We start from the raw sequence: 26,155 nt of genomic DNA on the forward strand, positions 1-26,155 counted from the left end.
GCCATAGTTGACAAAACCGTTGTTTTACCTTTCGGCAATGCTTTTCTTTCCGTTGTAGTCTAAGGCGTTGTCTCTACATTTGACAACGGATTTGTTGCATACAGGAAAACGCAACAGATAAAAACCGTCGCCTATAATTACTTAAAAAATGGGTTTAGAACCAAAAAAACCGTTGTCACATTTTAGAGAGAAAAAAACATAATTTTCATCATTATATCTCCAACCTGCTTATTCACTGATCAACTATTTAAGTTTTAAAATGTGAACAGTGCACATAACAACTTTTTATTAGCTTAAATGGTGACATCAAGCATTAAATTCTAGAGAACTTGATTATAGATGATAATCTAATATGAATCAAAACAAATGTCTAACCAAAGTCAATCATTTTGTAACGGATATCAACAATTTAGCCTTCAATGTGAGATTTATTACATTAAAATAAATGTCTAACCAAAGTTAATCAATTTTGTCATGAATATCGACAATTTAGCCTTCAATGTGAAATTTATTACATTAAATAATGAAAATAAACAAGAATTAATGAGTCAAATTATTCTTTATCCTCATCCTCATCTCCGGGATATGATTCTACTTACTGGCCTGTCTTCACAACCTCTTGCATTGATTGTGCTTCTTGCTTTTGTCTTGATAACCACCAACCAGTTTGTATTATCACGTTCTTTAGGAGTAACCATATTGTAGCTCACAACATTTACTTTTATCTTCTTTGTTTCAAACTAATATCAGATACCAAGAAGAACCAAAAAGAAAGCAGGCACTAAACTAGCACTATCATCCTTTTTGAAATGGCATGTCTAATTTATCATTCTAAAAAATCCTAGACAAACTTGTAAATTATATAACAAAACTATGGTCATCATGACAAGAGAATCGAACAATCATTGCAGTCAGTTCACCTATTTTAATTACATTTCATTTGGTCATTTGTATTCACTATTTATGTCATGAATGGTTACAGAAACAACCCTACAACTTGTATATAATTTACAACTATATTTGTAATTGAATAAAGTTAACCAAAACTCATAGTGGTGTATATACGTTAATTCAGCTCAAATGAAAAAAACAGAAGCACAAATAGATTTGGGGGGTCATGGAACAACATTAAACACCAAATATAAACCTCCTACGCATACTAAACACCCAAGACACTTGAAAAAAATGCAGCAGCAGAGACATAAATATAGAGAAATCAAAACAAAGAAAACAAAACTAATATGAAAAAATTATCATGATAAAAGAGGTGAAAGTAAAGAATGAAAAAAGTTGAAGACCTGGGTTTAGAGCTTCCGTCAATGGTCGTGTTTAGCTAGATTAGGAGCTTAAAATCTTTCTCCTTTCTATTGGATTTAGACGGTCTTCCTTGAACTCAAAACAAACGAAAATTAGTGGCAGAAAAGTGACACTTAATTTCAACAAATTAATAAACAATCAATCAATATTGGCTAGTGACTCGAGTATACAAACAAAGCTACCCAAATTCATCATTGCACAACCCATATTCAATGCTACCATTTTATCTAGTCAAAGCTCTAGTGGGAATATTGTTATTGATGTTACTCTGTTCAAAACCTTATTGATGTTACTCTGTTCTACATTTGAATTAGCACATATATTAATTCAAAACAGGCCCCTGCACAAGCTATACAAGTAAAAAGTCAACACTTACAAAGCAATTGAAAAACGCACAGCATAAGAAACGCAAAAGAAAAAAGATATGAAACCACTTCATGGATATTCCATTAGTGAAAAATACTAAAAAACTACAAAAGAATCTAACTGACCATGATAGAAATTAAACCATTGGTGCAAGTCACCAAATCTTTAAAATGGTTGAAAGCATGTACACGGAGCGCCAAGAAAAGTAACCATCCAAAACGATGACACTCAGATACACGGTTGGTAACAGACGACTTATTTCAACATTTGCATCAGTTGACACAAAGAACTCTTCAAATGCACGCTTATAATACCTGGCACCATCAAAGTTGTAAGATGTAAAGCAAACTATAATCAAAGCAAACAACCTTATACTTCAAAAAAAAAAAAATATTACTGGGCTACACACTAAGAATCTTCAAGTGAATAGTGTTAGCATGCATCTCTTTCGCCTGATATAAACATAGCAACATAAAAAGATTGGCTAAGTATATAACTGATTTGACGAATTTAAAAGTATATAATCACAATTAACTTGGCAAAAATACAATCGTGATTCTCAGACTAGTCAATACCTCAAGCTTGTTTTCCCAATCAGAGCTGAATCGATTGCTTAAAATTGGACCAGCTTTGACAACAAACTGAGGAAGTTCTTTGAAAAAATCTGCAATGCTGTTCAATACAAGATAAACATAACAGTTAATGAAAGACCAAACTACAAACTCTAATACTAGATAAAGGTCAGAAAAAATACTTAAGCTTTGTTGTTCTCAATATTCGACACAAGGTAAGACCAGTATTCTCAATCTCATCCTTTTCACTCTCCTCATTCTTCTGAGTCAAGGTAAGACCATAATTTGAAGATGTTTGGTTTCTCCAAACAGATCCATTGCTTCTTTACAGCTTTTTTCATCGAATGCTAGCTCATTCTGCTACAAAAAAGAGAGAAAGTTAGAATATATAAAAATTATCCTATCACAAAATATTATATTATCTCGTAGGATTATCTTGTAACAGCAAAACAACCTAATAGCACAAAACTGAAACACCAAAAGGCCAAACAGAAGAAGCATCAAAAGCAAGTCGAGAGCTATAACAGCAGAAAACTTAAAACTGCTAAGCTGCCACTAAAACACCAAAAACCAGCCACTGTTCGTCCACAAACACAAATGCAGTCTATATCCTCAAATTATGTCCTGAGCAACCCATCAAAGTAAAAATTAATATCATGAAAGGGAAAGAATAAAGCTGACAAAGAGAGGAATTGATGAACCTGAGATTACAAACCCATTTCATTAAAAACAAAAATTTCAATACAGAGCAACCAGTTAACAAATAGAAAATAGAACATCTCTTATATTGGGGAACAAAGCTGACAAAGAGAGGAATTGATGAACCTGAGATTGCACAGAACAAATATGTCAAACATGAGACGGAGAGAACGAATAAACCGTGAAATGGTGGAGACTATTCATTGCAACTGAAAGGACTAAATTACTAAGCTCAATTTGGAGACTATTTATCTTACTTCTAATAAGACCCTATGTTGATAACTATACTAGTGATATATTGATAATTATACTAATGATATATATCTACCCGTTGAATATTTCAATTTTCTAGAGTAGCAAAACAAATCAAAATAAAGCAACATGGAAAACTTAATAAACACGAAAGAGTGAACAAACCTGACTCACAAGAGATGCGGAAAGTGTTAGTGAAGATTAGGCAGAGAAATCATAAGTGCCAGAGATTCTATGAGAAAATTCAAAATGTGTTCAATCATCCACAAATAAACTAGCAAAACAAACAAAAAAAAAACTTAGAATTCTCATTTTCATTCAGCCAAACATAAACATCACATCAAAAAAGGAAGAAATTGTTGATTTCATCAATTAGAATCAACCTAAAAATGTCAATTGCTTAAGCAAAGTTAAGAATCAACTTAAAAGTTAAAAACAAATTAGAAATATCAATTGCAACAAAACAAAATTAACCTAGAAATGTCAAAGTTGAAAATTGAATTTAGTTTCAAATCAGCTTAGCTTAAACATCACAATACCTCATCAAAACCAAACTAACTTAAATATTGCACAAATAAGAATCAACTAAAAATCTGTAAGAAAATTGAAGAATCAACCTAGCATCAAATAAGAAAATCAAAATCCTTACCATTGTAGATATCTCAAAATAGATACCCAAAGGAACTACTAACCACATGTACGTAACGATTCACAAGAGATGGATACACGAGAAGAGATTCGCAAATTCGTGTACAGAAATCAGTAGAGATACAAATTCGATCTTAGAGCCGGTAGAGTGGAATTCGTTTGCGATGAAGAAATTGAGCGGAGCGATGGAAATGAAAACGATTCTGATGAAGATTTGAGGATGAATGCGATGAAGTGATTCTGACGAAGCGATTCTGAATTCTGATAAGCGATTCTAGATGTGAGAGGGTAGTGTGAAATGAAAAATAGATCTAAAATAAAAAAGATGAAAAGTCAAAATAAGAAAAAGAATTATAAAGTAAAAATAAAATAATTAAATAACATTAAAAGTAAAATCTTTTTTTATTATTATTGATAACAACGAAGACTGCACCAATTAAAATTTTGTTGACTTAGGCATATTATAAAACGGTTTTTCTTTAGTCCTTTAATTGTGGTGTTGTATTAGATCATATTTGTTGTAGTGCATCTTACATAATGCAATGCAGATTCATTTCTTTTAATCTTATACTTCTATCTTTAAAGTCTAGTTTTCCTTTTCAATTTCTAAAAACTTGTTGGATTTTGTTGAACAAGACAACAATCTTCATCTTCTTCATGTTTAATCTCAAGAACATGATGAACATTCAAACATTTTTAATTTGGAATAACAATTGCACAACATGTCATAGGATTTCTAGTTTGATCCTGCAAATAACTAATTTAAATCTAGCGTTTTGTTTACCAAAAACACCGGTAAAAAGTTAGATGGTCTTGTTAAATCCATAGACAAGAAAAGTTGATATAAAAAAAATGGAATCTGGTTTATCTGTGAGTTTCCTCTTTGATATGAAAATTCTATTACTTTAATATTGTCCATATATGTCCTTTACATTATCTCAATTACTACTAGATTTTAAACTTCAAAGTTAAGTTATCTGAAGTTAAAACACTAATAATAAAATTAAAGCTCTTAATTGCTTGTGATATTATCTAGGGACGAACAGAACAACATTTTGGTCTTCTAGAGACGCCAAAAAACTGTAGTAAAATGCAAAAAAACCGTTGTGTTTGGATACCAGAACGGTTTTGCGGCTGTGGCAAACTGAGGCGTAGTGCTTGCCTTCTGCTAGGGTTTCCGTCAAAAACGGCCACGGTTAACATATAACCGTAGTTTTAGCTCATCTTTGTAAAACGGTTTTCAAAGTTCTATAAAGCTACGCTTTTCTTTTGTTTCCATTTAAAATCCGTATTGAAATAAAACTTTAGAGAACGTTTTTCTACTGGAAGTTGCAACGGTTCTGGTACATGGACGATTAGAAATCCGTTCTTATATAATTATTTTCATAAGCTATCGCAACAGTTTCTAACCGTTTCGATAAATAAAGGATTTTTAAAAAACAATTTATGGACCAATTATTTTGGTCAGGGTGATTCACCCTATTTTTAAACCTTGTAATAATTTATAAACCAACTTAAACAATAATATTCATGCAATTTTTTATATGTAATATCTCGAATTAAACAAACTATATAACAAAATCAAATACTTGTTAAATATATATCAAAATATATTGTTTTGTTAATATTTAATTAATAGATTAAGATTATCTTTGATCACAATTAACATCTTTAATATATATACGCACACACACACATTTATATCTCTTCATCTTGTGCTTCCAAATCTTCAAATTCTGCATTGATATCATCATTATTCATGTGCAAAAAAACTTCTTATAAATAAAAACTTATAAAATGATTTTTTTTTTTTTTTTTGCGATAAACTTCCAAAATGATAAATGCATCAAATTATACAACCAACAAATACAACCATCAACATTTGCCACCACAAAACCACACTAACTTTATTTCTTTGTCAATCATTATTTTTTTCTTCAAATTATGTTTCATTATGTATCAGTACAATTTATTTGTAATATGTTCAACACTAACACAAAATTACACAACATTCAGTGTCAGATACAGGGCATTAGGAAATCCAAAGCAAAAATCGCCCAAAAAATAACAACAGCCCTTATACAGAATTATAAATTGAGGCACCACATAAAGAAAGTGCAGCGCTAATTCAAACCTGAATTGTAATCAATTATATATCCTATAAACTAGATTGTTTACAAAAAAAAGTAAAGGACACCAAATCCACCTAATCATGATTATCAACTATCTAAGGTCAAATACAAAATGTAAATAACATAGTATACATTTGACCGCATATTAAACACAATACTAATAGAAATTTGAACTAGTAGGCTACTAATATTAAATCATATATAACAAAAGGTTAGCATTAGCAAACTTGTATAATATCTCATCACCATTAATCACATACAATAGTAAAAGGTTGTCCTAATGAATATAGATTCTCTTTAAAGCATTTAAACTAAAACTTGCAGAAATCTATAAGCATTTGAGTATGAGTAGCTACAGATTCCATTTTAAAAAATAGATAATTTTTCTTTATGATCTTCTTTATCATCCAATTTACAATCTTCTATCGGCATATTACAATATTCTTAATTGTAGAAAATCTTACCCTTTTAACTAAATCTCATTCCTCAAATTCAATTAAAAAACAAAAATAACGTCTAATAGACACTAAAAGAGTTGGAGGAACTTTGTTTCTATAGATGCACAAAAATTTATTTAGATGTTGGAGACAAGTAGCAGCAAACACACTATAGTGAAGTGCCCCCCTATAGAAGTATGTACCCCTTACCATAGGCAAGAATTATCACCTACAAGAATTATTAGTTGTTCATAGTCTAAAAATAAGATAAGCATACAAAAAATCTTAACTCACTGTCCATTAACAGCATTACGTAAATTAACTTCAAATTGGGACAGTAATAGTAATTGTACAATGACAAGTCAACATTAAGTATTCAATACACTCAAATAATTCACCTAGTAGATGAAGAAAGTAGCAAAGCAACAAAGAAAACCAAGGGCTATGTCAAGGTTATTTAAGTTGGTAGACAAAAACGGAGAACCAAATGCCACCAAATTCAATTTGAAATGAATAAATAATAACAAGGCAGCATGACTATTCAAGAATAGAACATACAATGGTTTAGAAACTAAATGGACATCTTTTACTGGTTATGATTTTTAACGTACATACCTATTTGATTTCCACACATAAAAATCATTCCTTTAAGCATATTATTGTAAACCCATTTGATTTAAAAATATATATATCATCAATGAGTTCAAGATCCTAAATTTCTATTCAGTTAACTAATAATGAAACAAACCCATATAGAATATTTTCTTTTTTAATTAACGAGGTTATATTAATGCATAGCTCGTACAAGACACACAAACTAGCAAAATGCAAGACATACAAATAGAGGTGCCACATATAGACGGAACACCTCAAAAAATAAGATCAACACCCTATAGAACACCAACAAATTCAACAGCCACACCCCCATTTTGACAAGGCTGACCCAAAAACAGAACCAGCCCCACAAACCAAAACAAACAGTCTGTATCAGCAGAAAAACAAAAATTGCTAACTTCTCCAAAACAGACCTCAAAAGTATCTAAAACATTGGTTATCACCGAACTAAAGCACCTTCAACCTTAATCCCAAACAAACTTAATAGACAATTACTAAGATCCTATCAACTTTCATAGAATTATCATGGATAGTTTTTTAATCTACTAAAAAATTGTTTCCAAGATAACACTTTAATTTCTTTCACCATATGGAATATGATGAAATGAATTAGATTATATGAACTAAATATAATTAACGTAGCCATTATTTTGGTTTTAGCAAGTAAACTATTAACATTAGAATAAAATGAGAATGATGAAAAAGAACTCACGAATTTGTTATGCCTCCAAAAAATTTCTCAACTTTAAAGCTAGAATCGCCTAAATTTGAATAGGTCTTGAACATATATTTGCACAAATTACTGCATTCAATCACAAGGAAAAACAAAAATAAGTAAACTTATACAAAACAAACATTCAATTGCAAAAACAAAAATCAAAGATAGTTCACACAACCCATAAATCTAACGAAATAACAAAAATCTTTACCTCTTCGATTGAGATTTAAGTGAGGTGAGGGTGATTGAACGTGAGAGTTTGAGACTGAAGGTTGATTCAGGATTCTGAGAGATTGAGGGTTCGATTGAGATTTCAGTGGGTGAGTTAGAGGATTCGATTAAGAGTTCTGAGAGATTGAGGGTTCGATTGAGGGTTCTGTGCGGTGACGGTGAGATTGAGGTTCAGAGATTCTATTGACAATATCTAGGATTCGTGAGATTAACGTGAAGATTCAATTATTTTTTTCCTTTATTTTCCTTTTTATTGTTTTTATTGATTAATGTATTTTTATTTTTTTTAACAAGAGTTTTTCTTAAGAGGAAATTGTTTGTTTTATTGAGGAAATTTATCTTTCACCAAAAAATAGTGCTAGTTATTTGTTTTTTTGGAACCGTATCTTTTTTGTTTTTTGTTGGTACAAAATGTTTTTTTGTTATATTAATAGTGCTAGTTATTTTTTTTTTCAAAAAGGTGTGTTTTCTGTTTTATATTAAGATTTTTTTTGTGACAGTTTTTAAGAACAGTATTTAAAGAAGGTACTATTCGTACTTTTATTAAAAATAAATTAAAAATTATACTAGAACAGTTAATACATGTTGCCGAAAATAACAAATAAAAATCCGTTCTTGTTTCTTATATCACAACGCTTTTGAGTCGTTATAAAAAATTGAAAAAATATCATACCCTACTACAACAAAATCAGAAAATCGTTGTCCATGGGACTCTACCAGGAGGGTTTTTTTACCTTCCGAAATTTAGGCGTTGTCGTAGAGCCAAAATGTTGTAGTGGAAGGCACTTCACATATAGAGATAGAGTACAATTCTATGACTGATGAACCTTTCCTTGAGATTTTTTCTCCTTTCAATAATAAATTTAATTTTCACTACTACATATACCTTCTAATAAGTTTTCATTCTTACAGAACAACAATAGTACTATTGATTTTGGCATCGTACGTCTTTAATTTCCAACGAGCAAGAAGCTAGCCAATGAAGTCATCGGAAGCCACACCAATGCACTTAACCAGTTATTGGAAAGTTAGACCACTTAATATTGAGTTGCATGAAGAGGTTGCAGGTGAAAATTGGAACGGTGTTTGCATACTGTATTCATTCAAAGTATATCTGAATTGAAAATTTACTAAATTTGTTTGTGCAAGATTTTTAGAAGCTAACATGTTCCTTTCTAATCAAATATTCTAATCAATATATTTGATCATGATATAAAATTTGAACCAATTAGATTGCTTGACATTGGAGAATCTATAGAAGAACTGTTATGCATGGTGGATCTTGCGAATTCCATAGCCAATGGATGCATAGCTAAACACAGAAACAAGGTACATGTTGTTATCTGTTCGTACATCAATCGAATGTTGGTTGCATCACAGAAAGCTAATTAATCTTCTTACTGAACTCAATTTTAGGTTATTTTCATCCCATTGATGAATTTGTTTTCTTCGATTGGTTTGAGAGTTGCTTGCATCACAAGAAGATAATTAACATTGGTCTGAAGTCTGAACTCAATTTGGAATTTATTCTCATCTTCTTGTTAAATTCGTTCTCTATTGGGTTCGACGTTTGTTGCGTAACAAATATAGTGCTCTATAGATCATCTCAGTTTGATCCCTAGGATTCTTCACTCTTATTTACGGTTCTTGTCTCTTTCCCGATGAATCCCTAGTTTTTACAGTTCAAGGAATCATTCTTTTGTTTTTCAGCTCTTTTTGCATCCTCCCTTGTTTAATTTTTAGCTCCAATTCATCATTGTTATAACTTCTATTACATTGGCAAGTATATGTTTCGACTTGTTAGGTATGGTAATTTTTTTTCATGTTTATGAGTACTATCATTTTATCATGGTTTATGTATTATAACTCTTACTTGTTTTCTTTTGGATATTTATGGAAATTTGATTCATAGTTTAATTATTTATATACATTTATTCTTCTAGTTGAAATTTTGATCGCAAATGAAACCCTTGCAGAGTAGGTTGGATTTTTCTGAAACTGTGCTTGACTATATATTTGACGACAATAAGAAAGTAGTTCTTCAATTTTAAAATGTATCGTTTTCTTCTGGACCTCGACAAAAATTTCACTACAAATTCGATGGTTAATCTCCAACATACGTTGGAATTATATACTTTAATGCATGGGAATATTTTCCCCAGATAGGTGTTAGAATAGAATAGGCACATGCGAACATATGTAGTAGACGGCCTAGGATAATTTAGTAAAGGATACGAGTAATAATGTTTTTTATTCATAAGTGGAAATGCAACTCTTCTATTGTTTTGCAGTTAGCATACCCATTTACGGGTAAAAAGAAAACATGACTGACAAAATGCACAATCTTCTGCATCTTTTTGTTGCTTATTATCAGTGGTATATGCTACCAGTCTTGGCACTTTTGTCTTGTGTCTAAAAAAATGTGATACATCATACTTGCTGCGTATATTTTCTAGCTTACAAATTTGGTTATGTTGGAACAAAATGTGTTTTACAATAAACATTAATGAGTTTTGATGATAACAAGGTATTAAAAATTGTCAATTGGTTATTGCTAATATTTGTTCAAGTGTACAGGACCTTAGGCAAAGTTGATCTATTCAATAGGTCTTGGAAGAACAAAAGAGAGCAAAGGAACCATCAAGAAGAGGAACCTAAAGCATCTGAAGAAAACTGCGTCTGAAGTTTTGAAGTGCTTCTGAAGTTTCAAGTGCCTCTGAAGTAATGACATCATCAGAAGCCAAAACTCATCAGAAGCAAAGTTCATCAGAAGCAACTTCATTAGAAGCTATATCATCACCAGAAGCTACAGTTGATCAGAAGATTCAACCTGAAGTTTCAAAAGAGCTGTCTTTTGAATTTAACCTCGTCTAAGAGAGCGAAGGATTAAAAGGGAGGTGCCAACGTTCATTTGAAAAGCACTGGGTGCTTGTCCTTCATTGAAGAGTTGACAAAGTACAAGAGTACAACCACTACCTCCACGACTCTGCTTGTGTCTACGCTATAAGACAAGATAACAGCTCTGCCTGCAGAAATGTTCCTTCAATATAGGAATAGATTTGAACTTGATCCTTCATAGGACAACATCCCAATCAGACAAAGGTTCACAACGACTCTTTAGACGTGCTTAAAGATCTCAACGTCTCTCTACACACCTCTATATAAAGGAGTGAAGACTTGAAGATCAGTAGAGACATTACAACAAGTTAAAAAGTGCCCAAACTCTGCCAAACTTGTTTCTCAAAAGCACTTTGAATTTCTGCATTGATTTGATATATCTTAGAAATTCTTAAGTCTAGAGTCTTTCATTGCATTGTATTGTGAACACCACTGATAGTATATCAAGTGTTCAAACTCAAACAATTTTCTGTGTAATTCTGTTTGAATAGAAGTCTCTTGCTCGAGTGCTTGAGCATAGGAAGTCTCTTGCCTGCGTGCTTGAGCATTTGTGAAGTCTCATACTAGGTAGTATTGAGCAGTTGTAATCTGTGTGATTATTTCTTAGTGGAAATCTCCTTGGAAGTGCAAGGGGGACTGGACTACTTCCGGTTTGTGAAAGGAACCAAGATAATTGCTTGTGTCTCTCTTTCTTTTCTCTACTCTGTTTTTACTCCGCTGCGTATCCGATTTTGAACATCACATCAGAAGCACTCTCAAACAGCTTCTAAAGTGATATCAGAAGAAGATTTTTTTTGAGAAAAAGAAAACACAATTCAACCCCCCCTTCTTGTGTTTTTCTCACCTTCAGGTTAGTCTTAGAATTAGTTTTTTCCTTCCTATTGAATGCTTTTATGAAGTTGGATGCACTCACATTTTTTCTCTAGAAGTTGTAAAACTGGTGTCAATTATGGGTCAGTTAGGAACTACCACAAGCTGACAAGATTTAGAAATTAACCAAGGTGAAATTTTTTATGTTGTTGCGGTTCAGGACAAATAGTAGTATGAGTTTTCAAGAATGTGTGGTTGAGTATTTGAAGGCAGTGGCGGAGCCATACAAAAATGTTAGGGGTGGCCGCCATTAGCCCCATCTGTAGAATGATTTTAGCATCGTTATATGTGGACTAATTAGCATCACCCTGGAGTGGCACGAAAATATTGTTTGGATTTGAGAGAGAAGCATTTGAAGCTCTTGTTAAAGTTGCATGGTAAAGATAACATTAGGAGGTTAACTTTATATTAGATGGCAAACGTGGTTAACAATTTAGTTATTGGAGCCATTGACATTGGCTATGATTGAGCTACTAAACTGGTAACATTTTTTGCATGTTACTAATACTACTCTAAAAGATTACTAAAACCATCTAGTAACATGGGCTTTACTAACATTTATCAAATGTTATTAATAGATCAAATTAAGTAACATTTGTTTTGATTTAGTACCCTTTTTCAAATGTTACTAGATCTAATATATATGTTGTACTGTAAACACTGTTTTTAGGGCAAAAGCATTAATTTCAGATTAAAAAATAGTAGGGACGCCCCTTTACCTGTTCGTATACAAATTTTGAGTGATTAAAGAATGACTGTTTTTTCAGATTTATTTTGGCACTCAAACACCTTGTACAGAGTATTTAGGATATTGACCCCTGACTTGCTCAATTTATCTATAAGAGGAGTGTTAGTGGATGGTGTTAGTTCGGATTGTGGGTGGTGTCCAAGGATTCGAGAGGTGGAGGATCGCTTATTTTGTAGATGTAACTTCACTGCAGACATTTGATATTCAATTTTTAAATGGATCGGAACGGAGATCATTCTACCTAGAAGTGTTGTTTCCCTCCTAGATTATTTCTCTTCTTCTTTAGTAAAAAAAAGCACCGCAAGGGCTTGACAGTTTAGTTATTTATCTATCTGGCATGCAACATTGGGGAAGATTTGGAAAACGCTAAATGATTGCGGGGATGGAGGAGATTGTAAAAGGTATCAAAAGGGGACCATATTTGTGTAATGAATGATACTCAAACCCTTTTCTTTGTTTAAATACTTAAGTCAGAGGTTTTTTTTGCGAGGCAACTACCTCTTATACTTTTCAAGAGTTGTGGGTTAAGTACTCTTTCTACTGCTCTCCTTTCTAATAAATTTGGTTGTTAAAAAATAAATAAATCATAGCTTTCATAAGGACACCTGCTTTAGGCTTACGTACTCTTTGTAATAAAAGAAAAAAAGCACACGTACTTGAATAATGTATTATATTTTCTAAAATATATAAATAAATAAACAAAGTCTTTTCATTATTTATATCACATAATTTAATTTCATTACTTCAATTTAAAAAATAAAATTAAAAATAAATAAACTTTACTTAGGTCCCTTGTGAACAAGGACATTATTATTATACATTCCTTATCCTTCAATTATTATTGTATTAAAGTAAACTGGTCGTTTTTTTTTTCTTTAAAAAAAAGTTGTAGAGAAAGGTAGTCTAGTTTGTGCAACATTTATTAGTGGAAAAATAAAGATAAAGTTGATTTGACATTAACATTGTGAACCACAACAAACTCTGATAAAGTTGGGCAGTGCAGATTGCAAGAGTTGAAGTTATTCTCCTTCTGGTTTGATTGAAACAATATTCATCAATCATGATAAGCTTGGAAATAAAGAAACAAGTTGTATTGATATACTTATGGTTGTGGTGGATTACTACTGCTAATATTTGTGTTGAAGCAAAACGTGATAGTTTGAAGCCAGGTGATACATTGAATTCCAATTCCACGCTATGTTCTAAACAAGGCAAGTTTTGTCTTCGATTCGACATTACTTCTAATTCTGAATTTCATAGCTTGTTTATAGGTGTTAATGCTGATTCTGGCCCAATAGTGTGGATGTATGATATAAATCATTCCATTGACTTAAATTCAGCAGTTCTATCATTAGACTACTCTGGTGTGCTCAAAATAGAATCACAAAATAGGAAACCAATAATCATTTACTCTTCACCTCAACCCATAAACAACACTATGGCCACTATATTAGACACAGGTAACTTTGTGCTTCGACAATTTCATCCCAATGGCTCAATGAGTGTGTTGTGGCAGAGTTTTGATTATCCCGATGACACTTTGGTTCCAACGATGAAGTTAGGCGTTAATCGGAAAACAGGACATAATTGGTCATTGGTTTCAGGTGAATTTAATCTAGATTGGGAACCAAAACAAGGTGAATTGATCATCAAGAAAAGCGGCAAAGTGTATTGGAAAAGCGGAAAACTTAAAAGCAATGGATTATTCGAGAATATTCCGGTGAATGTTCAACATATGTATCAGTACATTATTGTCTCTAACAAAGACGAAGATTCTTTCACTTTCAAAACCAAAGATAAGGATTATAAGACGTTACCATGGTGGACATTGTTACCATCGGGGAGGTTAATGGGTAATGAAGGAGATATTGTAAATGCAGATATGTGTTATGGATATAATAGTGATGGAGGATGCCAAAAATGGGAGGATATACCAACTTGTAGGGCACCTGGTGAGGGGTTTCAGAAAAAGGCGGGAAGACCAAACATAGACAATTCAACAACGTATGAATTCGATGTGACTTATAGTTACAGTGATTGCAAGATGAAATGTTGGAAAAATTGTAGTTGCAATGGATTCCAACTATATTATAGTAATATGACTGGATGTGTATTCCTTTCATGGAATTCGACACAATATGTTGACGTGCTTCCGGATACCTTTTACACCTTGGTAAAGACAACAAAATCAGCTCCGAATTCCCATGGTACGTAAGTTATAATGTCATTTTAAGTGATTATTTATTTTCTGCTTATTCAACCGTAGAAACTGCCTTCCTTCAGCACATTATATAACCGATGCCAATCTAAGGACAAATAAAATTGATTGGATCAAACATCATCTCTCTGTTTTGTTTTTTTTTTTTTTTTTGTTATGACTTGAATAATAGACTTTAAACTCGACAACTTATTTAACCGCTTAGCTCAATTGTTGAGCTACCCAACTGCCCTCCTCTATAAATTAGATTATCGAAAATGTCACTTTAAATTTTAAAATAAGGTTTGTTATGTTGTTTGGGGGTTGTGTGCGAGCACCGGAATGTAAGTGGTGGAAGTTTTTTTTTGTGGCAGCTTGTGATGTTGGTTGAGGTTTTTTATGTACGTTTGGTGAGGGTTTTGGTACAACTTTTATTTTCCTTTGTATGTTGCTACTTTACGACTCCTAATCTAGCATTTCTTGTGTTGGTCAGGATTCTTTATGATTTTAATAAATTCATTTGGCTTCTTAAAAAAAAAAAATTAAATAAGGTTTAATCTCATTTTGCATATTAACCTGTTAGTCTATTAATTACAGATGTGACAAAGTTACTTAAACTACCTATTGTCTAAGGGTGTGCTTGGTTTGGAAGGGAAGTTGTGAAAAGAGAAAAATGTGAGAGAAAGTATGAGTGCAGAGAAAGTGTGAGAGAGAAATATGTTTATTTTTGGAAGGTCTAATATGTAGAGTTGATTTTATGTATTGTTTGTTATAAGAGAAAGAAGAGAGATATGAAAGAGAGAAATATGTTTATTTTTGAAAGGTCTAATATACCCTTGAATTAAAAAAATTAAAGAACCTATAATATAAATTATAATTTAATAAACTTAATTGACCTAAATTAGTTTAATTAACAGGTTAAATATAATTAAATTAGATAGTTAATTTTTTATGCCAAAATTTTAAAAAAAAGAGCGAAACAATTGGTGTTTTGAATTAAATAATTTAACAAATCATTTCATCAAAATGTACCTGTCGTCAAAAAATCTTTTGCGTTTCAGTTCTTTCTTTTTATTTATTTATTTATTTTTTTGAAATATCCCTCTCTTTATTTATTAAGTATTATGTTGCAGCAATTAAGGACACAATTGGAAAATGAGAGTTTCTCTCCTATTTCTCTACTGTCTTGCGAAGACTAAAAAATGTGTGGGCCCATGCTTTTAGACTCTCTCTCTTCTATTTCTTTCCTCTGCCAAAGTGAAGAAAAGCCCATATTCTCTTGTACCTCTCTTGGCCCAATTTCTCTCTTCCCTAATTCATCTCTACCGAACAAACCGTAAGAGACAAACTTGCCTTGTATCTTATCTGGTGGAAAATGCAATTTGATTAAAAACAATTGAAAAAGAAATTCTTTCACTACAACAATAATGATGTAATGCAACTCCATTTTGAAAGGACTAAAAAAAAAAAAAAAAAACCTGTTACCTAGTAGGACAAAGTCAACACAATATTAATGGGTAGTCTCGGTTATTATATTCGATAGTAACAAAATAACAGTCATAATATTAATACTATTTAGTTATTTTATTTTTACTCTTTAATTATTTTATATTTACTTTTCGAGTGTTGCTATCATTCCTCTTTTATAGAAATAGAATCCAAATGTAATCTCACAATCGCTTCATCTCATAAGCACTTCATCATAATTGTTTAATCATAATCGTTTAATCACATCGCTTCATCAGAATCACTACTCATCATATCTACTTTATCGCGATCACTTTTACATCCTTATCACAGTCGCTTCATCACAACCGTTCTAATCAAATTTATTTCACAAGACCTAGAACTCAAATAAAATAAAATGGTGTCAAAGGGATATATTTCTATTGCTCAATGATTATTTTTTATTTTTGGTGAAACAAAGGGGCTAAGAAAACCTCAAAAGAACTAGAAACCACGAGGAAAAGCTACAGCTGAAGACTCCGCAACAACCAGTAATAAAGAAAAATCCGGAACACGATCAAAAATATGATAATGATTATCTAAGGACAATCCAAACTTGGCCAAGATGTCATGATAGAAACAATAGCCAAATAATTCCAAAAATTCATATTTATAAATGAGGATTTTGAAGTTGAAGTATTAGGGTTTGGCATCAAGATAAGACCAACAAAATTAAATGTTTGAGATGAATATGCTTATATCACAATTCAAATTTATTTTGTATAGTCAATGCAGGTATAAAATGGTGGATATGGATATGTGCTGCAATTGCAACTACTTTACTCATATTATGCCCACTCATTATATGGCTAGCCAAAAAGAAAAAAAAATATGCACTTCAAGGTATATCAATATGGATACTTTAAAACAGTCAATGCAGGTAAAACAAGATGGATATGTATAGGTTCTATCTTTATCTTTGATTATTTTTTTGGTTATGTAGTTAAGAAAAGTAAAAGAAAGGAAGGTAAGAACATTGATTTGGTGGAATCCTATGATATCAAAGATCTTGAAGATGACTTCAAGGGACATGATATAAAAGTTTTTAACTTTACATCAATATTGGAAGCAACTATGGACTTTTCCCATGAAAACAAGTTAGGACAGGGAGGCTATGGACCCGTTTATAAGGTGACTTTATAGTTAAATTTTATTTTTTGTACGTGAATGATTATGTTTGTTTAAAAGCATGTTTTAAATTACTATTATAATTATGGCACCAGCATCATGTTGCAAACAAGTATTTCTAATGTGGTAATGTTTTTCTTGGTTGGTGATTATTGTTTCGGAAAAAACTTATATGCATTCTTCAAATGTATTAAGTTAAGAACCATATTCAAATTATCTAAAGAAATGCACCTAAATTTTGTACTTTTGTTTTACGATTTCAGGGAATCTTGGCCACAGGGCAAGAAGTTGCTGTAAAAAGACTTTCAAAAACATCTGGACAAGGAATTGTGGAATTCAAAAATGAATTGGTACTTATATGTGAACTTCAGCACAAAAATCTTGTACAACTACTTGGTTGTTGCATTCATGAAGAAGAAAGGATTCTGATCTATGAATATATGCCAAACAAAAGCTTGGATTTCTATCTATTTGGTGAGAATATGTTGAAGTCTATATTTGCATGTGATGTGTTTTTAGGGAACGTTCATAAAATTGTGATCGTTATTGTGTAACGATTAAAGCACAATGACAACAAAACTATTGAGTTTTCTTAACTAATCATTTTATGTAATATTATGGATAGTTCACTAAAATGATGAGTTATGCTAACTTGAAAATAACCAAGAAATAACATATTTTATGTGACTCATTAGTTAGTTACAGAAAATTAAAATGGCATTTTAGTTAGCTACTTTTGAGTAGTATTCATTTTAACACGAAGTGTTGTGTTTTCATTGAGTAGATTGTACAAAAAAGAAGTTCCTAGATTGGAAAAAGCGTTTCAACATAATAGAAGGAATTTCTCAAGGATTACTCTATCTTCACAAGTACTCAAGACTCAAAATAATTCACAGAGACTTGAAAGCTAGCAACATACTTCTTGATGAGAATATGAACCCAAAAATTGCTGATTTTGGTATGGCAAGAATGTTTACACAGCAGGAGTCTGTAGTAAATACAAATAGAATTGTTGGGACATAGTGAGTTTTCCAAACTTTATTTGTTTCAAATGTTTTATTGATGATTTTGTGAAAACTATTTATTTTTTGAAAGTTATGATTTTTGTGCGTAGTGGATACATGTCTCCAGAATATGCCATGGAAGGAGTTTGTTCTACAAAATCTGATGTCTATAGCTTTGGAGTGTTGCTGCTTGAAATTGTTTGTGGAAGAAAAAACAATAGCTTTTATGATGGTGATCGTCCACTAAATCTAATCGGACATGTATGTTAATTACTTTCATTGAGTTTTTTTAATAAATATTACCTATTCTTCGTAATTTGATTAGATTATTAATAGGCATGGGAGCTATGGAATGATGGTGAGTATCTAAAGCTAATGGATCCAACGTTAAATGACACATTTGTTCCGGATGAAGTGAAAAGGTGCATTCATGTTGGTCTCTTATGTGTAGAACAATATGCAAATGATCGACCTACAATGTCTGATGTTATATCAATGTTAACAAACAAATATGAACTCACAACAATACCCAGAAGACCAGCATTTTATGTTAGAAGAGACATTCTTGATGGAGAAACAACTTCTAAAGTGCCAGACATCTACACCTATTCTACAACAATTTCTTCCTCGTGTGAAGTAGAAGGGAAAGTATAAATAATTAATATATATATATAGATTGTTCATACACTCATTTGAAACAGATTTTGTTCTTTGAAGTATAAAAAAATGTAAGCTTGAATATGGTTTTGTTTTATGAAATATTTGGTGTCTGTAAAAAAAAAAAAAAAAAGGTTCTTATAGTACGTACTTTTTCATTGTAGTTCTTGTTAATAGATTTTAGTCTAAATTAGATATTCATAGTCCATCAACAACATTTTTAATTTCTAACAAGTCCTATTTATAAATCGCACATAACAAATTATTTCTATAAAAATGGTACCTGAAAAGCATGTCAATCAATCCCTTATCTCTGCTATATCAATGTACTTATTTTTTGTATGAAAAGGCATATTTACCTCTGGAATCCTTTCGATCATTTTTTATTTTAAAACTTGTGCAGCTTCCGTTACTGTCCGACTAAGTTTTTGAGGATTATATATAACTTTAAAGAAGTTTTGAAAAGCTTGAGTCTTTCGAATATGTGTACCTCGACTTATGTTGGTCCTTTTCTGTAGAGAAGGGAAAGCACATTGAAGGAATAAGTTGAAGTACTCTAAAAATAGTTTCGGGGCCCAGAGTCCTATTTGCCTCATAGTGAGAAAAGCTAGTCTTGTTCGTCCTACCCTTCGACAATTTATTTCCTCTTCATGATCTTCATGATCTTGAGATATAGGCATCACAAGATGAGTCAACTTAAACAAAAATTATGTCCTTCACGTAGTTGAGTCACCATCACTACAATTTTTTTGGCTAACTGAAGGGAATTGGAGCATAAAACAAAGTGGAAAGGCCAAATGGTATGGTAAGCTATGTGTTCTTGGTGGCCTAGTCTTTGCTTACTATGCTAGGGTCATATATGTTTCTCCTGTTGGTGGAAGCCCCATAATGTCAGCTATGTCGAAGAGTGTGGCGGTGAGAATACCACATTTCAGTTGTAAGTTGTTGGTCGAACTCTCCCAAAAATGGATGGCAGTTAGAAGTAGATTGGCATCATATTTAGGACCTGTTTTGGAAAGCTAAACTAGGTCAAAAATACCTAAATTTTTCCTTACTTGGGCTTTCTTACTTTGTATTTTGTCTAGCCATGCAATATAACTGGGATGATTGGTGTAAGGGGATGCTCGAAACACCTACTGGGTGCACTCGTAAAATTCATTTCGTAAGGACCTTGTAAGAAAACCCTAGGAGTACATTTATCACATCCTGGGAAAAAGGTTGTTACTTGTTCAGAATTTATGCTCAAATCATGTTAAGGACCTAGGAATGCGTAAACAACGTGAGAGATGGAATGAGGGATCAATACCTTGGATTGCCAGATTTTGGCTTCTTCAACCTCCATTGAAGGGTTTGGAGCATAACTCTTGTTGATCTTTTGAAGAGGTGCGTTCAGATTTTCCACCATAGGAACAATGTCAATAGTGTTGGTTGTAGATGATGTAGTAATTATGCTTTGATTGAAGATATTTGAAGAAGATTAAGAGGTTTTGAGATTTTGATTTCTCAAATTTGCAGAAAAAATGTGTTTATACTTTCTGAAGAAAGGAAAATAAAAGGACCTTTTGAGTTCTCAACTAATGGAAACTGTTGTCACATGGTCCAGTTATGAAGAGCATCAGTTGCATGATGAGCATTAAGTGACAGTTGGAAGTCTTAGGTACGTTAATGTCGTGGTCAACTAATTCCTAAAGTGGCGCCATTATGAAAATATGTCTGTCACTTTATCTCTCATTCAATTTTCAGTCGAAAATGACATTTTTGGAGGGCAATTTGTTGGCCTGTGTTTTTAATAGTTCTCTATAGGAAATTATTCTAGTCGAAGTTAAGTTGATTCATGGTGTTAAGACGTACCATTCACACGCTCATCAATCTCAAATCTCACAAACTCAAAATCGCTTTTTCTTCATCTATCTCAAATCTCACAAACTCCATTGATCTCAAACCTCACAAACTCCATTTATCTCAAACCTCACAAACCTCATCAATCTCACCTCAACAATCTTCTCAAACAAGCTCTGAATCAATTCCTTACTGTATCGATTTTCAAATCGATTATGTTGTTCATATTTTGTTCGAATCGATTTAGAGATCTTCAAATCGATTTTGCTCTTAATCGTTCTCAAGCGCACAAACTAAATCGATCTCATGCTTTGTTTGGTTACACGTTGAGTTCACTAATTCTGTGTGCAATTTGGACGTGATATTGAAAAGCTATATATTCAAGCTTAAGCTGAAACGCGCGTTAGAGACCATTCGCGCGTTAAACAAACACAACATCAATCTGTATCGATTTTGTTCAAACCGTATCGATCTCAATCGTCGCCTTCATCGACCGTCAGACCGCCGATCTTCGAAATCGCTCTGGATTATTTTCAATCGCTGTGAGTAATTTTCATTCTCTTTGTTTTAATTTTTGATATGAATGTGGTAATTAGGTATAGTGTTGTTATTCTTGAAATTAGTATACGTAGATGTGTTTTTGAACTAGATTTTGGGAAAATTTTGAAATTACTTCATGTGTACATGTTTTTGAACTGGATTTTGGTAGAATTTTGGAATCAATTTATGTGCGTGTGTTTTTTAACTGAATTTTGGAATCAATGTATGCTGCTGGTAATCTTTATGTTAGCCGATGCAGTTTGTGGTCTGTGATAGATTAGGTGTGATAAAGTTGAATGAATTCTTTGATGGGGCAAAAATGTTTGTGCAAGATAAGTTTATCACTTGGCAGATGAATTTGTGTGTTTGCACATGCGCACATGCACAGACGTAAGGTGCATGTTGAATTTGGCAGGGTAAAAGATTGAAGATAGGTGTTTGAGGTGTCATAGATAGAGAACAGGAAGATGAATATGATGTGAGCAATGAAATAGAACAAGCATGAACTAGCCATTGGACTTGAACAATAATAAGCCTAGTCACCTAGGATTTGGTTGGATATACTCTAAGAGAAAGAAAGTCATAGCCAGAGATAATTAGTTACATTTTGAGTTGACAAGTTTTTGAACCTTGTGATTTGTCAATTGATTCAGACTGGTATGTCCATTGAATATATCGCACTTGTTATATGTTATTTTGGTTTTTTAATATTTTTAATACGAGGGCTGATAATTTGGCAACTTATTGCATGACAACATATCCATCTCTCTAACTGTTAATTATTTTTGGTCTTATTTTAAGGTGCATTGATGGAGAAGAGGAAGATGATCTGGTTTTGGCGGAAGATGATGTGAAGAAAAGTATATGATTGTTCTTGATAGGGTAGAACCATATAAAAACTGTGTCTGTCAGTTTCTGCATCTTATAAGTACTAAAACTCATTTTGTGTATTTTGGTGTTGTCTTTAGTTATATGATTTGTCCACATTGGTGAATAATCCTCGAGAATATATTCTGGTGTTGATTTTAGTTTATATGATGATTGGTGAATAATACCTTGAGAATATTAATCCACCAATTTTTTTGATGAAATATAAATGCTTTTTATAGTTATTAACGAGTTTGTATGATGGACAAAAATATAATACAGTGCAACAACAGTAAATAATACCTCAAAAAAATATTTGGGGGTTTCACGTTTTAAAAAAAAAAAAAAAAGGGGACATTTTAAAAAAAAAAATAATTTGTGGGATTGGTTTTTACCCACGGCCAGAGACGCTGTAGGTAAAAGTACTAGTCTGTAGAAAAATCCTGTACAGACACACAACCCGTCCGTAGGTAAAGGTATTGTCCGTAGGTAAAACATGCACCGACAGACAAAAATCCGTTGCAACTTGCTAAGTATAGTGCACGGCCAATGTGACTGTGGGTGAAAGTTTTGGCAACATATACCTACGGAAAATAGCCTTTAGTGACGGTTTTTGCCCGTCACTAGAGGTCAAGTTTCTTGTAGTGCATGTTCCTTTCTAATCAAATATTCTAATCAATGTATTTGATCATGATATAGAATTTGAACCAATTAGATTGCTTGACGTTGGAGAATCTATAGAATAACTGTTATGCATAGTGGATGTTGCGAATTCCATAGCAATGGATGCATAGCTAAACATAGAAACAAGGTACATGTTGTTATTTGTTCGTTCATCAATCGAATGTTGATTGCATCACAGAAAGCTAATTAATCTTCTTACTGAACTCAATTTTAGGTTATTTTCATTCTCTTTATGAATTTGTTTTCTTCGATTGGTTTGAGAGTTGCTTGCATCACAAGAAGATAATTAACATTGGTCTGAAGTCTGAACTCAATTTTGAATGTATTCTCATCTTCTTGTTGAATTCATTTTCTATTGGGTTTGACGTTTGTTGCGTAACAAATATAGTGCTCTATCGATCATCTCAGTTCTTCGATTTGACTTCGATCCCTAGGATTCTTCACTCTTATTTAGGGTTCTTGTCTCTTTCTCGATGAATCCCTACTTTTTACAATTCAAGGAAACATTCTTATGTTTTTCCGCTCTTTTTTTATCCTCCCTTTGTTTAATTTTTAGCTCCAATTCATCATTGTTATAACTTCTTTTACATTGGCAAGTATATGTTTTGACTTATTAGGTATGGTAATTTTTTTTCCTATTTATTTATGAATACTATCATTTTATCATGGTTAATGTATTATAACTCTTGTTGTCTTTTAGATATTTATGGAAATTTGATTCATGGTTTAATTATATATATATAGAGAGAGAGACAGTATCCGTTGACACCAGGTGTAAGTCTAATGACTTGCACCAAATCTCAGCCGTTAAATTAAATTAATGTAATGGCTTCCATCTTCCAAATTAAAAAACATCTAAAGTGAGGCACATGTAGTTCCCTCTACTTTCTCTTTCTGGTGTGGGATAACTGAACCAATGCACAACTCTTCCCAAATTTGCATTAGACTATTCAGGATTTTCTTTCTTCTTGGTAATCATAATGTTTTCTTGCTTAAACCATTTGAGATTTCGATAATTAGACACAGTTTGGGTTTTCGATTTCAAGCATATATTAGACTGAATTCATATCAATTTGTGGTCTGCTGAACCTTAAATCAATAAGATGAAATTGGACAATTGTGAGTCTCAAGTTTGAGAAAATTTGTGGCCTTGCAACAACATCACAGTTATTACTTCAATTGCAGTAATCCCTATCATACTCGATGTGTTTTTTTTTCTTTCAAAATATGCGATATCTTTTAATTTTCATGTACCATAATAATAATATATAATTTCAAATTGAAGCTTCGCTATCGTCCAATATTCTTATTGAAATTTATTTTGTTAGAAGTGTGCAAGTCCATCGGTGGTAGTGAAGTTGTGAAGATCTCCACTTTCACGAATTAGGTTTCGGCAAAACAAGAGGAGAAAAAGAAAAGGAACTGATGCGCCTCACTTGAACATATGGGAGCCACTGATTAAACTTATCTTATCATCATAATCCAATGACTGAAGCATACACCTAGGTTGATCCCTCTTTCGATAATTATTTGCAACATGTAGAAGCCAAGAGATTTAAAAATTAACAAAGGTGAAATTTTCTATGTTGCTGCATTGCTGGACATTTCGTAGCATGAGCTTTGAAGAATGTGAGGTGGATTGCTTGAAGGATTGTTCTTGCAATACATATGCAAACTCTTCCTAAACGGGTAACAGTTTTTACATGTTACTAATACTAGTTTCAAAGGTTACTAAAACCATTTAGTAACACGAGCTTTATCTAAGCGCTCCAACAAAGAGGCGAAGTAGTGGTCTCTTTCTGTTCATTACGAAAACACGCTTCGCCTGCTCCCTCCCCGTGTCCACTAGCGCCCCATTTATAAAATGTTACTATGTCAAATTAAATAACATTTGTTTTTTATTTAGTAACCATTTCCAAATTTTACTAGATCTAATATATGTTGTACAGTAACTTGGAGTGAGATTTAATATATTATACGGTAATATATTATGTAATATTATGATCTAATGTATGTTGTACTTTTGATTTAGTTTATACACCTGTTTAATTTGATTGCTAAAAGAAATACTCACCAAGTCTTTGAACTCCAACTTTTTTGGTAGGAAATTTGCAAACAAAGTAATCAATTGGCTCTCATCATATTTCATGTATACCATGCACATAATCTAATCAAATCAACTTTATCTTTACTTTATGTTAGTAATCATGGAATCCCAAGGATAAAGATCATAGTGATCAGCAAGAAAGCAAGAATAAGAGTACTCATGTGGGAGATACTCATAGAAACTCATTATAGAATGAATAGATTGATAGAAGAAAGATGAAATAATACATGAGTGTCCCTATATGAAGTAATACATGAAGCTCTTGTTCTGATTTTGCACGGTTCCTTCTCAAACGCAGCAAACGCGATTCTGAACAGTATACAACTTATGCCAAATGCGCCTTTCTGAAAACAGCAAATTGAATCACTTAATTGAACCGTAAACAGCATATCCCAAAAGCGCTTTTCTTGTTTCTTCTTAAAACACAATTCGATAAATTAATGCTGAAAATGGGATTTTTCAAAACAGTGTTTCTTCTTAAAACACTTAATTGTGCATCACTTTGTAGCCATCAAGACCTTTTAACATTCATTTTTTCTTCTGTCCTCAGATGTGCTAACTACCTTTTAGCACAGCTTGAGTATTGTGCATCACTTTGTAGTCATCAAGACCTTTTAACATTCATTTTTTCTTCTCTTTGGGTTCTACCTATGGTAGTTAAGCATTTTGCCCTTTGTTGGCCTTATTGATGTTAGCTTCTGTTAAGTGGTTAAACCTTGAGTTATGGCTTCTGCTTAATGGTTAAGCATTTCTCTCTATATGGTTTTTCTGCCAGACTTTGGACATTGTTTGGATCTGGTTTTGTGGTGCATTTCTTACTCCTATATTGTTTTGGAGGAGTTATATGGACAAGGTTTTCTACTAATGTTAGCTTTTGGTTGTTTGTGAGTGCTATGTTTGCCTTGCCTGCACCATTGATATCTTCCTGTTATGGAGTGGTTGTTAATACTTGTTGGAAGTTTGTTTTTATCCTATGCAACTGAAGTATTATTGAGGTTATACATCTGCTGGAAAGTTGTTTTGGTTAGTAGCTGGTCTGCAGGTTCCTTGTATGAAGATTGAAGAGCAAGTTCTGTTTGGAAGCTTTCTCTAATGGTTTTGAAGCTTTGTATTGGTCACATTT

At 32.4% G+C, this 26,155-nt stretch overlaps 1 protein-coding gene and 2 long non-coding RNA genes across 7 annotated transcripts; 2 read left to right on the forward strand and 1 right to left on the reverse strand.

The window, feature by feature from the left end:
* Positions 1 to 369: 369 nt before the first annotated feature.
* LOC112417036 (uncharacterized) lies at positions 370 to 8,227 on the reverse strand. Of its 4 annotated transcripts, none has more exons than XR_005643465.1 (7): positions 7,968 to 8,227; positions 7,751 to 7,840; positions 2,438 to 2,612; positions 2,259 to 2,355; positions 2,081 to 2,135; positions 1,809 to 1,997; positions 370 to 1,382 (listed from the first exon to the last, which is right to left on the reverse strand). It is a non-coding gene; the product is annotated as an uncharacterized lncRNA (long non-coding RNA). The 4 variants fall into 4 exon arrangements; XR_005643464.1 differs by having other exon boundaries at positions 370 to 1,386; XR_005643463.1 differs by having other exon boundaries at positions 370 to 1,997; positions 2,093 to 2,135.
* Positions 8,228 to 13,500: 5,273 nt separating this feature from the next.
* LOC25501188 (G-type lectin S-receptor-like serine/threonine-protein kinase CES101) lies at positions 13,501 to 19,049 on the forward strand. 2 transcript variants are annotated; one of them, XM_024771708.2, is made up of 7 exons: positions 13,501 to 14,710; positions 16,933 to 17,049; positions 17,150 to 17,337; positions 17,598 to 17,808; positions 18,119 to 18,356; positions 18,449 to 18,599; positions 18,675 to 19,049. In XM_024771708.2, the coding sequence occupies exons 1-7, from the start codon at positions 13,564 to 13,566 to the stop codon at positions 18,990 to 18,992; spliced, it is 2,370 nt and encodes a 789-aa protein (XP_024627476.1). In that variant the 5' UTR covers positions 13,501 to 13,563; the 3' UTR covers positions 18,993 to 19,049. The 2 variants fall into 2 exon arrangements, with proteins under 2 accessions (XP_024627476.1, XP_024627477.1); XM_024771709.2 differs by having other exon boundaries at positions 13,502 to 14,710; positions 16,942 to 17,049; positions 18,675 to 19,048.
* Positions 19,050 to 21,767: 2,718 nt separating this feature from the next.
* On the forward strand, positions 21,768 to 22,371 carry LOC112417038 (uncharacterized). The gene is made up of 2 exons (XR_003007487.2): positions 21,768 to 22,031; positions 22,176 to 22,371. It is a non-coding gene; the product is annotated as an uncharacterized lncRNA (long non-coding RNA).
* The last annotated feature ends 3,784 nt before the right edge of the window (positions 22,372 to 26,155 follow it).

The sequence above is a fragment of the Medicago truncatula genome, chromosome 8 (assembly GCF_003473485.1).
Source record: "Medicago truncatula cultivar Jemalong A17 chromosome 8, MtrunA17r5.0-ANR, whole genome shotgun sequence".
Classification (NCBI taxonomy): domain Eukaryota; kingdom Viridiplantae; phylum Streptophyta; class Magnoliopsida; order Fabales; family Fabaceae; genus Medicago; species Medicago truncatula.